Source organism: Balearica regulorum, chromosome 4 (assembly GCF_011004875.1).
Source record: "Balearica regulorum gibbericeps isolate bBalReg1 chromosome 4, bBalReg1.pri, whole genome shotgun sequence".
Classification (NCBI taxonomy): domain Eukaryota; kingdom Metazoa; phylum Chordata; class Aves; order Gruiformes; family Gruidae; genus Balearica; species Balearica regulorum.
In genome coordinates, this window is record NC_046187.1 from 53,598,658 (window position 1) to 53,614,768 (window position 16,111).

The following is a 16,111-nucleotide window of genomic DNA, read 5'->3' on the forward strand; positions in this document are numbered from 1 at the left end:
AGAATTGCCACCAACTGATGTCACTGTTTACTTTTATAATTGACTCATTTATGGGCATTCAGTTCCTTATCAGACCTATGACTAAACACAGATCTATACAACACAGTACCACACATTGAGCTCACCACAACTTTATGCCCAGGCCACAGAAGTACCAGGCTTTTCAGCAGATGATGAGCTACAAATGTGAAATTCAAACTGCCTCTGCAATTTAAAAGTACACGGGGACTATGAATAATATATGAGGCATCTTTTTTAATAGCTCTTGTAAAACTGGTTTTGCCACATTTATTACTGCAAGTTAATATGTAATACACTACAGTACCATGCAATAAAAAGCTCCGGTAGGTTTAGGTACTCAAAGCACCCCACTCATGCTCGTTTCACTGTGTTGTCCCAAGGTGAGTGCACATCCATCATTGAAACATGTTGGTCTAACACACAGAGCCAATGATGCTTGCCTACCAAGCCTTCAGCTTCTCAATGTAATCTTTCTGTAGGCTGCTTTGGGAAAATTATGAGTAGGCTGTTATTAGTACTCTGACGCAGATAAATTTAACAGCTGCTATTGTCAGGCCTGACAGTAAATAAATGAAAAAGCACTATAACATGCTTCAGAGTCAGTGAAACCAGTGCTTAATCAGCAACAAGAAAGGTCTACAGGACAAAGGTCAGGTATCTACAGCGTATTTACTTACCAAAACAGCTACACCCATAAATAAAGACTAAGTAGGCCACCTTAGTCCTCATGGTGTCTCTGAGCATAGCTCAAACTCTAACTATATTCAAACAGGCAAAAATAAAAATGCTTATACTGGTGAACAGTGAATGCCACCTGTGTCACTGAACATAAAGAGGCACGTGTGGGCAAATGGATGTCTGTTAGCTGCTTTTTTTTAAAACCTTTGTGTGATAAAAGAGGGACCTGGAAGAGCAGTAAAGGTTAGAAGGAGACACTATACCACTCTCACACAGCGAATGTCTAGCCATAGGCTGTATGAGCACTCAGCATTTGTAAAACTTCAGTTGCTCTTTCCTGATCAAACGTCAGAAAACTTGCAGCAAGTCAGTATTGTGGAAAAAAAAGTCAGGATTCCCAGCCTCTGTGTGTCAGCTGCTTCTATCTCTTTTCTATAAAAAAGCTGCACTGTTGACAAAATGGAATGTATTTTCAGAAAATGAAATTACTTCCCTCATCAAAAGTATTCCTGAGAAGCAGCAGAGGTCAGTTACTTGTGTGTATGAGTCTGGTGACCTTTATTTCCAGTACCATTTGGCTTTCAATACTAACTTTTTTTTTACCCCTGTCTATAAAGTTCACAACCAGGGAGGCCTTGCAGACATCCCAAGCGCCGCTCCTCCCTCACGCACCACCAGTCTGGCTCCCTCCCGGCTCAGCCTCCCCGTCCTGTTCCAAACCTCAGCACCACTTTAAACCTGCCAGGAAGGAGTCAGCTATGGGAAACCCGTGCCGCTAAAAGAGTATTTTCTAACACACTTGCCAGTTTTGTTTTCTTGTAATTTAAACAGTAAGAGAATAGTGTTTGCTACGAGTATGTAATTCCCCATATAGCTCCAGGACGCAATCATGATGAGTAAAGAGGTTGAAGTTTTGAATCTGCACTCTTTGGGATGAAATTTTCTTTTATAGCATGGCTATTGTAAGAGTGGCTTAAAGGAAGGCACGTAAAGGACGATGGTAGAACAGGTTTCTGTAGAAGCTAATAACCTATGTGCTTCCTTCCAAATTCCCTGCAGATTATTTAACTTATCCAAGACTTCTTGACCTACCTACATTTAATCAACTCAGCTATGTAATGAATTTAATTGCCCATTAATTTGTCCTGAGGTACAGCAGTAATGAGTAGCTGCCAAGATTTGTTTTGTATCAGCATTTAAAAGCCATAATTTGGTTAGCAATGTATTGCCTCTGAAGTTTTCTTTGTTCTAGTCCTTAACCATTCCCTCTACTGTCCAAAATACTTAAAATTACTTTACATAATATCCTTCCACTGCCTGGAAAACCTGACAGCTCGCTGAAATACTCTCCATTGAGACTAGCCATGAGAAAGAGATGCCTAATGCATCAGCTTTGGATTTTCTTCCCTAGTTTAGAATGGAAAGCATTTTCACTTGCCTGTTAATTTTGTCCCTCAAAATCCATGTATTTTGACTATTCATCATCAGCATTAAATGTTCTTTGCTGAAGCTTTCTACAGAACACCAGGGTAAAAATAATACATCCGGACAAATTGGGTAATTCTGTAAGAGAAGCTAAAACCTCTTGATCTCCTCATACTCTTCCCTCCAGTTCCATCATCACATTACAGACTTTTTAGCTCAAGGTGAATATATAGTAGTTTCACACATGGCTTTTCTAGGGCAGTAGAAAATTTTCTTTCCTATCAGAAAAACTAGTAAAATTCAAAGCTACTAAAAGCAGGTCATGATCAGGTCAGATGACATGAACTGCAAGGACATCAGCCAGACCTTCTTCATCTAAAATTCACTTCTGTGTGCATAGGACCAGCTGCTAAACCCAAGATTATTCGCTTTGGATCTATTAGATAGATAGTGTTTAAATACTTACAAGAAACATGAGTTAAACTCCATTTTATCCCTTGTTTAAAACCTATAGATCATTTAGTACATAATCCATGAATAATTTATTACAAGAGAAATATTTGCATAATTTCATTAAAATTTAAAATTCCTCCAAATTAATTACTAAATATAAACACTTTCAAAAATAACATCTCTTTTAGCAAATGATTTCAATACAAAAAGATAATCAATAATTTACCTCTTACCATTATAGACTTCCTGTACACCATAAAAAAAAGCGTTAACTTTAGTTTTCTGATATTGTAAGAAAATAATATTATTTTCCTAATAGATGTTATCTGTATATAAAAGTAGATATGCAGGTCTGGTAGGAAATACAGAATTCTTGATTGGTACAAGTTAATTGATTGCCAAGTGTTGGTATAAAAAGGGTCTAGACTTGGTATAAAAAGAGTCCAGACCTTTACCAAAGAAAGTATTACTACCTATCTTTAAAAATGCCAACACACATCCATTCAAGAATTGGACTTGTTGTTTTTTTGTACAAATAACCCATTTGGCCACACCACAGTGATGACTGTATAAGCAAATAGAGGGACCACCAGCTATGCAAAATATTTATTTTTCTCTTTTTAGGGACAACCAATATTTTCTTCAGTTATTCTTTAAACTGTATGAGTAATTCACAGTGAAAAGCAACACAAGTTTTTGTTAAAAGGCAACCTGTACAGAAAACACCATCTTTAGTCTTTTTATTATTTGTATTATCTGGTTTTAACTATAAAGATTTTGTGACTTGAATCTGGCTGATAAAGCCAAAGTATTATCTACGTTACCTAAGAAGTAATGAAACTCTGTTTATATATTTTCTTCTCTGAAGCTTTTTTAATATGTATATTTTAACAGCAAAGAATTGCTACAAGTCTCATCACTTGGGAAGATGAAAAATATTGCTAAGCTGTGTACATTGTATATTTTCAAGGCAAGTGCATGCTTCGTCAAAACGTTTCTTTTGTTGGGGTAACATTGCTGCCACCTCCTGCACTACTGACTGTACTTCTCAAATTAGGTAATCACAGGTGATGATAACCTCAATACCCATTGCCTAATGACATCTTCTGGGCTCTTCTTTACATTGGCAAGGTTACCTTCAATATTTTATAAAGCACTGTGAGCAGAAGAACTGGACACGCTTTTCAGTATCACATTTTTCAGATATGCTTTTCTTTGTAAAAATGAGGGTTTAGAAATAAGGTGCAAGTGATTGGTACAATTTCTACCTCTTACTGTAGGTATGTCAACTACAAATCTAGCCACGTGAAAAAAAAAGGTGCTTGTAATTTAGAAATAGCTTTAAGCTAGTATCCCTGGTGTTACTTTCTAGTTTTTGATAGCTTCTAAAGCATCATTAAAAATCATTAAAAGTGAGATGTTTCATGAACATCTTTCAAAAAGGAAGTACTTAGACTTTGCACAACACAAACATGTATGAAATATCAGTGGCAACACTTTTGATCTTACAGCTAAATTACAAGATTTCTTTCACAGAACAATTTGCTATCCATCCAAAGTGTCCACTTCTACTACACTCTTTGCACGTTAGAGAATGTACAGCCTGCTTCATGAGGACGTTCTGCTTGGCATATAAATCTCAGCTATTAATACCAGTTTTTAATCACTGAAATGCCAGCAACTTCTGGCAAAGGTTCTGGACTCACACTTAAAAAGCCCAGAACTGGAAATCCTACCTTTCTGAAGAGCTTGTCATGACCCCCACATCTGATTGATTGCTGAAGCTACTTTTTTGCTCACAAAGTGGCAACAAAGGGGATTGTAATGAGTAAACCATGGACTGTGCAAGCTGTTTTCATGAGACAAAGATCAGTGACCACAAGTGAGGAGCATACTGTGGTACAGATAATAATCTTCATGGCCTATGGTGGATTAATAGCTAAAACATCTAATAGAGGTGAATACTCATTTTTAGAAAAGATGAAAAGGCCAAACTAAAAGAAAAGATGTTTTGATGTTTCTTACCCCTTGTTTACAGCCCTTCCTTTACCTAGTCTTTTTAGAAATAGCGCACGGAGTGGAAAATGCACTTTGCTTTTATAACGGAATATAAAATAACAGGACTGTTTTGCTATTAAGAAACAACTATATCTTTCCAGAAAATGAGAAAAAAAATTTGAAAAGTTTAAATGGGTTTTGATGAATAGATTGAAACATTAGGAAGAAGTATGGAAATAAGTAAAGCCCCTTCTTAAGCCTCAAAGTAGTATAAAACAGAGTGGAAATTCTTAAATGCACATTCTGTTTTTCTTCTGCCTTTGAATAATTTATTCTTTTATCTCATGTAATTTTTTAAGCCAATAGCAACTATATTCAGGCCTCTGATGAATTTGCATTTTCTTACAATGTAACTTGGTCATAGTTTTGAAATAAAAAGGTACGTGCACGTCCAGGGATTTGTAATCCATTCAGGCCTCCTAAGGTAGAAGAGCTAAGACTTTGCTGTTAAAAATGGGTTTTGAAGGAGAACGGTTACCAAGAACCACATTTCATGAATTTTTTGGTGACTTTTATTTGAGATTCATTGGTAGGTCATCAAAAATGAAGAAAATTTGCATAAAATTTTATATTAAAAGCTAAAAGGGTTAAACAATATCTTCTTCATATTATATCTCCAATGAATATCCTTCAGGTAGAATATCTACAAGTTTGCATGACAATAAATTATAAAAATATAGAGAAAGCCTGAAATATTAAGGCCATCACTAAGATAATAACAGAGTACTTGTCATTTCAGCAAGGATTATCTTTTATCATGATAGGAGAATTGTACTTTGTAAACATAGCTTACAAAGACCATCCTTTTCTGCTAAAATTCTCCAATAGGAGATACTGCATGAAAAAAGGACAAGGTTGTTCATTGCCTGACATACAGTAACCATCAGGTTTCTGTCTGTCATGTTAATTATTGAACATTTTCATTCATTACTACCAACAGCTGGCACAGAGGAGTGGCCCAGACTTAACTGGTCTTACAGTTTTCCAGAAGATTGCAGAAAAGAGCATTCTGGTAGACAGAGGTGGGCTGAGCCTGCAATTCATGATACTTCAATGATGAACACTGTCCGAGAGTTTCATTGACTGAATAAAACATTGTCCTCCTCATACAGCAAAGCTGGGTCTTCCATACTCTCCAGTAAAGTGTGACAGGTTTCATATTCATGGTGTGGTAATGATGGTTCTTTGGCAACAGTAGACATCAACTGACTCCAGGTGATATTAGTATTTTTAAAAGCGTGCAATAGAAAAATGCCTATGATGATACTGCAGAATCCACTCAGGGTTCCAATGATATCACCCAGGTCCATACTGCTCCACTCCTTGAACAGGATGATGGAGCATGTCACAACTGTTGTGGTGAAACACACATAATAAATAGGTGTTACTAGAGATGTATTGAACATGTCCAATGCTTTGTTGAGATAGTTGATCTGAGTGCTGACGGAGAGCACTAAGATGCCCACCAAAACGTAAACCAATGGATGTCGATAAACTGGCTTCCGCTCCAGCATTTGTTTAATGGCAATGCCCAGGCCTTTCACAGATGAGACGGAGAAGGCACCAATGAGTGAGCAAATTAAAATGTAGATCAGTATATTTGTCTGACCTTTCCTTGGAGCCATGATAAAAATCAACATGAGGGCAACAACTGTTAGGAGAACAGCAAACGTAACAAACGCTGTAAGAAAGAGGGAAGGGAAGAAGGAAAATGTGCATGAGAGAAATTACCATACTACGTCCAAGTACATGCTAAAAGTTATTCAGTGTCCCAAACACTTCTCTATGAACTGTAGAAGAAGTTCATTGCAATTGCGTACAAACCTGGATCTTGCAGCTTTCTTTCCATCTCATCTAGTGAGGTGACCTCCTCCTCCTCAGGGGCGTGAATAACCATGACCGTTGATCCCAAAATGCTCAGTACACAGCCCAGCTTCCCATGAATATTCAGCTTCTCATTTAAAAAATAGGATGACAATATAGCACTGTTTGGCAAATTATAAATAAAAGGTTCAGCTCCACCAGCCACACGAGACATTGAAAATCTTTCTGTGTAACATGATAATAATTCAAAACCTCTTTTTAATTTGGATACATGGGAGACCAGCCTGAAACAATCAAATTTTAAGGAGTTTTGCAGGAAGGCTGGTCAGGACCAAGAAGGCCAGGTCAGGCTTTAGTGGGGTTAGCAACCTTGATCCCTCCCCTCCAGGTTGTAAAGCATCCGAATTGCTCAAGGAACTTCTCATTACTGATTGCCTGGGTCAGGCGTATGCACTCTCACACACCTGTAGATTGATCACGCGAGCTGTTATTTTCTTCCAAAAATGGTTTAAAGCACTTCATTTGCCATTTGAACCAATGCACACAAGTTTTGGAAACTGTTCATTCCTTCCTGGGCTCTCCCATCCAGGCACAGTTTCTGCCCAGCTTGCCAGGACTCCCCCCAAAAACACGGAGAAGGCACACCTGTCCCTTCAAAGAGCCTGATGCCAGGCCCTCCAAGGGGTTCAAAATTTAACTTAAGGATAATAACATGCCCCAAATGAGGCCACCTCACAGGGCACACGATTAGCCAGCTAGAGCACAACTTCAGGCACAGACACAGGCTTAACAACGTGTAGACACGCTCACAAATAGTTTTTCAACCCACTGATCAAAATACAGCTATTTTTTTGCCCAAGGGTAACAAGATCACTGACATGAAGTTCTCACAACCTCTCTGTTTCACGAAAGATTGCTATTCACATCAAAGGAGAGAGCGTTAAAACTCAGGCTGTTTTGCGAAGCAGCAGTCAGGCAGACAGTTAGTCTGCATCTACCTACACGCTGATCCCAGCACATCTGTAGGTGACAGTTATGCTGGTTTTGCTATGACAGAATGGCTGCATTTTTAGCAGTTAGATTACTGCAAGCATCTTTTAAAAAACCCTAAAACCCACAAAAAACGTGGCCTAGGTTGGTTTTAAACACAATGTTTCATACAGTATACTCAGGTCTTAAAAATAAGAGTTTTACATTTAAAATACAATAATTCCGTTTGGCTAACAAATTATTTCCCTGAATGTTGTTGTAAGCATAATCCATGTCTTTTCTGTTTCTGTGATAGCCATATTAATGTGTATGCTAAAGTACTTGGCAATTATTTGTTTCTTCATACATAGGAAATAATGAGTCATTGAAGGGCATTCATGTTTCAAAAGAACCACAGATTTAAACTGCCGATATTAAAAAAAGCTAAAATTTTCTTTGCCTTCTTTCCAGAAGGACCTGGAAAAGACCAAACAATCCCAAAATGCTTACTAAGTGTGCCTTAATATGAAATTATGCTCTTATAAAGAAGAAACATATTTGAAAACATTTTAATGGGGAAATACTGTATTTTCTTTTAAAGTTTTGTCACAACTGAAGAACAGGATAAGACTTTTTAAGAAAGCTTCAGTTGTCTAGGAAGAGATGAATTACAGCCTTCTACCACTGTGCATTAGCAGTATACTTGGCATACACTGATAAAAAATACTTTATAATATAGGTGGAAGGTTGTTGGGAAAGCATATATTAGTCTTTGGAATAAGACTTCTCATTTCCCCTACCCAGAAAACTCAGTTCTAAATAAGCAAGGGATCTTCCCACCATGGAACGAACAAGCATGTTTTGCCAATATATTGCTTTTCAGTTTTCTTATTAAAATTCTCTACTTTCAGCCAAAGAGATTGTTTTTTCCTCAGTCAGTGAACAGTTCGTTTGTCAAGGTTTGCTTCCAGTTTGTACTAACCTTATGAGAACACTCAGCGCACCCAAGGGGGTAACTAAGGTTGCAGGCGCAAAGGCATAGGCAGCAAAGTTTGCAGCTTCTCCTAATCCCACTGCAGAGGAAAGAACATTTGGATCAGGTTGAAGGTGGGGGGAGTGGAATAAAAGGCATACTATTATAAATATTTTGTATGATAGTGATGATAGCAAATATAAAAATATTTTATAGCAAAAAAATAGCAAAATCTTTTCTACACTATATTTGCAAATTTTCCTTTCAAAGTTATCTAACCCCCTCTGGACATAATAAAGGCTGAAGAAAGTTAAACACTTTCCCCCTAAGTACTCCTAGAAGTTGGACAGATTCCATGCCATTGCTTTTGACTGGATATTAAAGGAAAGGTGGTTATGCTGCAAAAAGCTCCAAAGAGCAAACACCGTATTTAAGAGATGGGATATCAGGAGGGCTTCTGTCATAAAGGTGATTGCAAAGGCATTTCTTTTAAGTGAGGGGAGTTAAAAATCAGGGAATAAATCTATTTAAAACAATCATCTGCTTTATGTAGCATTTACATATCAGTTGAGAGGAAAGAGGTGACTTACTTGATAGCAATCCAGCCCACCAGAGCCATTCCTTCAAATAAGAATATCCACCCTGTCCTGAAAACAGAAAAAACCCATCTCATCTTAGAAGAAAGAGATCGCCTTATTGCAATAAACAAAACTACAGCTTCACATTTGCATCTAGTCCTACAAAGTACTGAAAGAGCATGTTATCTGGTTGTGACATAAAGAATATTTCATTTGATTTTGACTGACTTTTATTAATTGCTCTACTGCTTTTTGACTTGGACTTTTGAAAAATTATATTTGACTAAATACACATGAAGGGAAAGTTCCAAGCAAAGGTAAAATGCCCATGAAGATTGTTGGTGAGCTTAAGAAATGCTTCAAAGTGCTTTTCCAGGTCAGATCCAATATATTCATACAGAGTCAGCTGCATTTTGACTCTGCTTATAGCTCAAATTGAGACAAATTAGAAAGAAAAATGCCACTGCAGGCATTATTTTTTTTTTTACATAAAATCTAAGTACACTGAACATTTAGTAACACTTTTTTTTTTTCAAATAACCAGATTCCCTGAAAGAATATATTGCAATAAACACAACAAACAAAAGAAAAACTACTGATACTATACATTTAAATCCATGCAAAGGGAATTATGAGATTAGTCCAATGGGTTTTTTAAAAGCTCTCCACATTTTTCTAGTTCTTCATCTGTTGAATTTGATGGAAGAATAGTTGCACTAAATGTAGAATTTTTGTAACAACTATTGTACTTCCTTTTTTTAAAAAAATAACTAAATCTTAAGACTTTCCATCTCAAGATGGGAAAAAAGAGAGAGAGATGCATTTTGAAGGGCAAGACAAAGGGAGAACTTGCTTTGGTATCTAACTACCATCAAGAAGGAAATATCACCAGCTCACTACATTTAATGCCCACCGCTGCCCCCATAGCCCTAAGAATTCTGAAATCTCAGTCCTTGTAATCACACCGTATTTCCATCCCTAGCCAAGACAGGACTTCCGATCACCATTAAAGTACAATGGTTTTCAACCATGATGGTTTTCAATGTGTGATCTGTGACTCGAACCTTGATTTTGCCAAGTTATAACAGAGGCGTTTGTGTCTCCAGCAGGAGCAAGGCGGGCACCACCGCTTACCAGCTCGGGGGACTCCTTTGACTGCCAGTTTCAAAAGTCCTTTCTTCTTCAGTATGAAACTAGAACCAATAAAGATACTAGAACTTATTGCCAAAGCCAAGCCAACATAGAGGCGATATTTGCTTCCAGCAGGCGTGGAAATGCTCCGATTTGTTTCATTGAGAGTCCCATTCATAAAGGCGAGGGGAGATGAGTGGGATTCAGACACGTTGATGATCTGGCACCATGCTTGGCAGGAGTCATGGCAAGCAAAAGAGAGCACAGCACCTGGGAGGAGAAAAAGGGACAAATGACTCATGAACCAGGCAGGGCTCTGAAGGAGCCCCCTGCTCACTCCTTTCCACATCTTCCCAGAGTGCTTGTCATTTCTGACCCTGCAAATAACTCACAAAATCCACGTAACAACCTGGCCCCAGGTCATTACCCACTCCTTGTAATTCACAGGTGCATGCCTTATTTTATTTGTATTTTCTGCACTACATTGGCTCAGTCAAGCAATTAAGGCAATACCAAGGAATGTAACAATTAAATATTCTCTTCAATGTCAAATTCAACTTGAAATCCTAAGAGCTAACCTGAAATCTCAAGAAGAAAGAGATTGTGCAGAGGTTGTGCAGAGACCACATCCCCAAAACACAAACATGTAGCCAAATCCACGTTTTGAGACTTTGCCTGCTAGAGTAAGCCTGCTGTTATTCCAGGCTTCTGCTTTTACATTTGTAGCTGAGATTTGGAAAAAACAAATAAAAAAGAGAATGGGAATAAAAATCTATATAGGGAGCAAACCCTTGCTGCATGTGGGTGCTAATACTTTTTATTAAAATTGTTCAGTGACTACTATGTGAGCCAGATGTTCTTCAACCGATCATAAAGTTTTGAGATGGAGGCCTCATTACAACTCCCAGCAATTTTCATCTAACCTCAATGACCCCTAGCTGGAGGAAGACCCCAGGCTGCGAGGGACAGTCCCCTTGGCTATCCCTGCAACACAGCCGCAGGGCTGGGTGACTCTGAGCTGACTAAAGCTTCACACTCTTCACCAGCCAAGCCTTATCAGCATCACTACAACGACAGCTTGTGAGAATGACGTCATTGCCATCAGCCTAGAGGTGCTTTTTAAAGGAAGAAGAGGTACTGCATTTCCAAGAACAAAAGGAGTCATAATTTTGCATGAGGAAGCAGCGGACAGGCAGCAATGTTGCAAAGGGGTTATAGTAGTCTAGGCAGACGTTTCACAGTTTCTCATGGTCGACTGCAGCACGCAAACAGCGTGGATCAGAGAATCTAGGCTGGAATAGCTTTTAAGGACAGCCTTTGTGGAAAGAAAGGTTTTATTGCAAAGACATTTTAAAATATGAAACAGCAGATGCAGAAGTACAAAAGCTCAGTCCATTGCAATTCATATAAAGCACTGGATGCAACAAATAATTTTGCTTTTCATGTTTCCCCTGTAATTAAAATGACACATGAAGGATTCATCCTGCAGAGTGGCACCATCTACAATACACTCACTTTTTTTTTTTTTTCCCCGACTGAAAAAAAGCATTTGGAGACTTGGTAGAAAAGGATGTGCCTCTGCATCTGTTCATACCCAAGCTCTGGGAATATTAGTGTTCTGTCAAAAGTACTTCACTGCACAATTAACAAAAAGCAGCCTTGGATAATTAACCTAATACTGTTTAGGAAGGAATATTTAAAATATCAAAAGTATTAAAAACAGTATGAAATTTGACAGCATATCTGCATTTGCAGCTGACAATGTTGATACTAACACTGGGAGATACCGCCCTTTATAGGTAAGGAATGGAGAATGAATATCTGCTCCCAGTTGTCCCATGCCATACTGTACAACAAACACTACGGTAAGTTATTGTTTGATTTTTTGGGCTGTGCAAACACATTTTCTTGTTTGCCAAGAGAGTTTCTGTATCAGAGGAGTTGTTTTGTATTGCTAAGCGAGACGTTGTAAAAATGGTCCCACAAGATTGTCCATACTCTGCAACTGAAGATTAAAATCTTAAAGAATTTACAACGACATGAAACTGCTTTTGCGTAGCGTATAGGACAGATAGTATTCTGCCATGTTATCATTACTAGAAGTTGCAATTGGATAATGTAAAAGAAATGGGATTTACATCTGTATCTGAAAGTATTTTAAAACCTTAAAGTACTAGCATAGTCTTAGAAGAAAAAAATTTTGCATATACTTAAGTTTTGATATAATTATTAAAGATTAAATCACAAAAGAAAATTACAGAGAAGTCCTTTAAGCATAAATGTTCTCTTAGCTAACACACATCGGGGCAAGGCAGAAAAACAAGGAGGTTGCCAGTGAATGAAATCCCTTAACTCTCGATCCCTTATAATGATGCTAAACCAGACTGGCGTCGGTTGTACCACCACCACTCAGCTACTACAGGCTTTATGTGAGAAGCAGCAACAGTTCTTGCCTTTAATTAAAAGAAAGCATCAAGACAAAACCTCTTAATAAGTATGGTCTTTCAGCTACCTGCAATGGTAAAGGCAGATTTCTGTCCATGTGTTTGGTTTCTAAAGTGGAGAAAATAAAACTCTTCTCCCCCTTTTTGTGAATGGTGTACTTTCATTTAGCTGGAGACGAATGGCAGGCTTATTCCCTTCCGTATGACACTACTACTACTTTTTCTACTGATTCTTAAGTTTTCCATTCCCCAGCAGACTTTACAACATAGAATAATGAAAATTTAATCATGCCATCCGTAGTAAGTCACTCGGCGACTGCCACAGGATGCTTCTCTCCTTTCTGAAATACAATCTTTGCTCACATTTACAAAGAGACGGATTTTTCGCCTGCTCCATCTGCCAGCTGAGAAGAGTAATTTTGAATGGTTGTGATCTCTGTTTATTGTGCTGAGCAGCTTTTTCTAGTTTTCAAAAAGGTGTCATTTGTTCCACTTGCATGTAAAGTGGTATGTCACTCCTCTGATCAAAGAACCACCTGAGAGCTGGGAAGACGAGGCTGATCCAGGAATTACTATCACTTTATTCCCCACTCTGACCAGTTTAAAGATTACCTGGAAGGACTGAGGAAGGTGACAAATCTCTGAGGCCACCTTGGCTTGCTCAGCACCCAGTTTCTGTAGCTAAACTAGTTTCACCTCCCACTTCCAAACATCAACAAACACGAACCTGTCAGCAGAACTCCTCCTTGCAGAAATAAACTCTCTGAGCTCTGACTCGAGGCTGAGAGCAACAGGAAACCAGTCTGAGTTCAGGCGGCCACTGTTTTAACTTCTAAAGTGTTTTTTTACAATTCAGCTAAATCCAAAAACGTTTTCTCTAACACCTAAATATTATCTAGGTCAGGTAGATCAGCCAGCCCGGTACTACATGTTCCTTGTAGCAATTCTAACTTGTAAAAGCCTCGGACTAATGTACCCTGCAGTGAGCTAGTGACAGCCAGCTTAGCTTTTATCCTGCCACTGAAGATACTGGTTCTAAGTCATCGGGAAAACCATTTGCTTTGATTAGACATGTAATTTGACCATTTTTATTGCACTCACAAGTCAGCTCACACCTGGCAGGGACATGAAATGGTTTTGTTGGTCACCCGGGAAATACTAAGCCCACTTTTGCCAAAAGTCGATGTACTGAGAAGCAGCATTGATTCGTTCCCCGGCACACCCCCAATCACAAAAACGCACAAAAGATGATGAAAAGAGGGTTTAGACACGAGCCAGCCATGGGAGAAGAGGTGCAGCAGCCTCCCCGGGGCCGGCAGCACGACACTCCTCGGAAAACATCTGCGTGACGTCACGGCGGAGCAAAGTTTTACGTATACAAGAGTCACGATAGCCGCTCCCGCCGTGCGGCCGCAGGGGCAGCGCGGGGGGCTACAGGAGCGGCGCTCGGCTCCGCGCACATACCCCGCTCTCACCTGCGCCCGTTGCCGCGCCCCCCTCCGCGCACAGCCGCGTCCCCAGCGCCGCGCACCCCCCGCGCATCTTCCGCGCAGCGCCGCGTCCCCAACGCCGCGCCCCCCCCCCCCCCCGCCCCCCGCATACTGCTCGCAGCGCCGCGCACCACCGCCCCCCCTCTCCCCGCGCAGCCCCGCGTCCCCGGCTCCCCCTCCGCGCCCGCGCAGGCACTGACCCGTGCGGCAGGCCGGCCGGCCGGGCAGCGCCTCTCGGTTCCCCATGGCTGCGGGGCGCTCCCTCCGCGGGCTCCGCAGAGTCGCAGGCGGCGGCGGCGGCGGCTCCGCCCGCCCGGGCACGGCCCGGCGCACCTGGGCGCGCCCTGCTCGCCCGCCCCGCGGCCCCCGGCCTGGCAGCTGGAGGTGGAGGTGGCATCCCCACCACGCCTGACGGGGAACGGGCACGCAGGCCTCCAGGAGTGACCCCGAATGGGTTTTATTTTGTAGAAATCGTTATAAAGTCCCAGTTCTCACCTGGGGACTTAGGCGACCCCACCTGAACACTGAATCCAAAGGAAAGAGCTCTCTCCTAGGCTACATGGGCAGTATTTGGGTCTACTGGAAATGTCTATAGATTTAATTTTCCTCCCCCTCACACCTGAGAGAAGAGCTGAGCAATTTTAACGTGCAGCCATGGTGGGTGTGTGATGGGCTGCCTGTGCTAGCGATCAGGCGGGGGGATACGCGGGGCAGGCCATCCCAGTTTGGCAGAACAAGGGCAGCGTCCGGTGATACTTACCCTGAGATGATTCCCTGTGGTTGAACAGGCTCCAGGGTGTCATAAGAAACAACGATGATCTTAATTACCCGATCAGTAGTTTCAAGGAAGAAGTCTAAGCCCTTGTTTTTAACATGGTTAAGTAAGTGAAACACATTTACAAAATGTATGGCTTAATAAGCCGTTACGTGCAAACCTAAGGTTACCCAGCAAACGTCCTGGGATAGTCTGAGGACCTTTAGCATGCACAAGAGCTCCCCAAACGAGCAAAACTGAGCTATGAATATAACACCTCCATAGAGCACCACAGGAACATGCTGGCTTGAATCTTAGCAGAGTTGTAACCATGCTTTGCAGCACAGCACCTAAATTAATCATCTTTCAGTTTGCAAAATTTATTAGCTCTGGTGCAGACTGGTGAAATACTGTGATGGTGTCAGCAAAATAACTCGGTTTTCCCTGCCTTGGGCATCCTTGACTTTGCAGTCCTGGGATGAAACCGAGAGATCATTTTCAATCTCTTAGTCTCATTTTTTATATCTGTATTTATTTTTTAATATAAACAGCGCTCTGTATGTTAGGAGAAAAGGAGCATTGCATTTGCTTTTGTACATTTAATTACCTATCCACTTTACCTTTACAACGTCTACATTATAAGAACTTCTACGGAAGGTGGCCTGAACCAAGCGCAGGCTGCCTTATTATAAAGAGTTTGACTTCTCTGCTTTAACATTTCTGAAACACAGATTACTGCTAAAAAAGAGTGATAATTTTAAATAGTATTTAAAACAGTTCAATTAAAATCTTAAAGCACAATCTGAAAATTTGGGAGCAAACTTCCATATACTTGTACAACATAAGCATGCCCATAGGATAAAACCACGTCTATGGACAGATATATGTCTGCAGCCTGCTCTCAGCTCCTATTTTTGTTCTGTGCCCCCTCAGATCTGTCAACTCTGCTTGTTCACACCTCTCTTTCTGTCAAAATGTGTCAATTTTTCCAGCTTCCTGCAATTTGACTGAAGCACATGAAGTGTCAGTCTTGCAAGCGACCCAGCTGACAGCTCTGCAGAGAAGGGAGGTGGTACCATCTGAATGAGCCCGCTGAAGCAGCGGAGAGGGTGAGCTGCCAAAGATCATGACTTCCCCTGCCACAGCTCTCGCTGACCTGCTGGTCAAGGCTTCACTGCGGTGCAGTACCCGGAACAGCAATACCAAGAAACAAAACTTCTGCAGATCTGCCTCTCTACAGGCCATCTCCTATAGCAGACCATGGACATCAAAGTGTTTTCAATTAAGGAATAAAATATTTAATCTGAGATACT

General features: G+C 40.4%; 1 protein-coding gene across 1 annotated transcript; it reads right to left on the minus strand.

Annotated features, from left to right (window-relative positions):
• Positions 1 to 4,165: 4,165 nt before the first annotated feature.
• NIPAL1 (NIPA like domain containing 1) lies at positions 4,166 to 16,043 on the minus strand. Its single transcript, XM_075750686.1, is given in 8 exon segments — positions 4,166 to 6,316; positions 6,460 to 6,620; positions 8,411 to 8,501; positions 8,992 to 9,048; positions 10,114 to 10,380; positions 14,245 to 14,457; positions 14,460 to 14,534; positions 15,875 to 16,043. Coding segments are annotated over 8 exon segments (1,638 nt in total). The 3' UTR covers positions 4,166 to 5,711.
• Between the last annotated feature and the right edge of the window lie 68 nt (positions 16,044 to 16,111).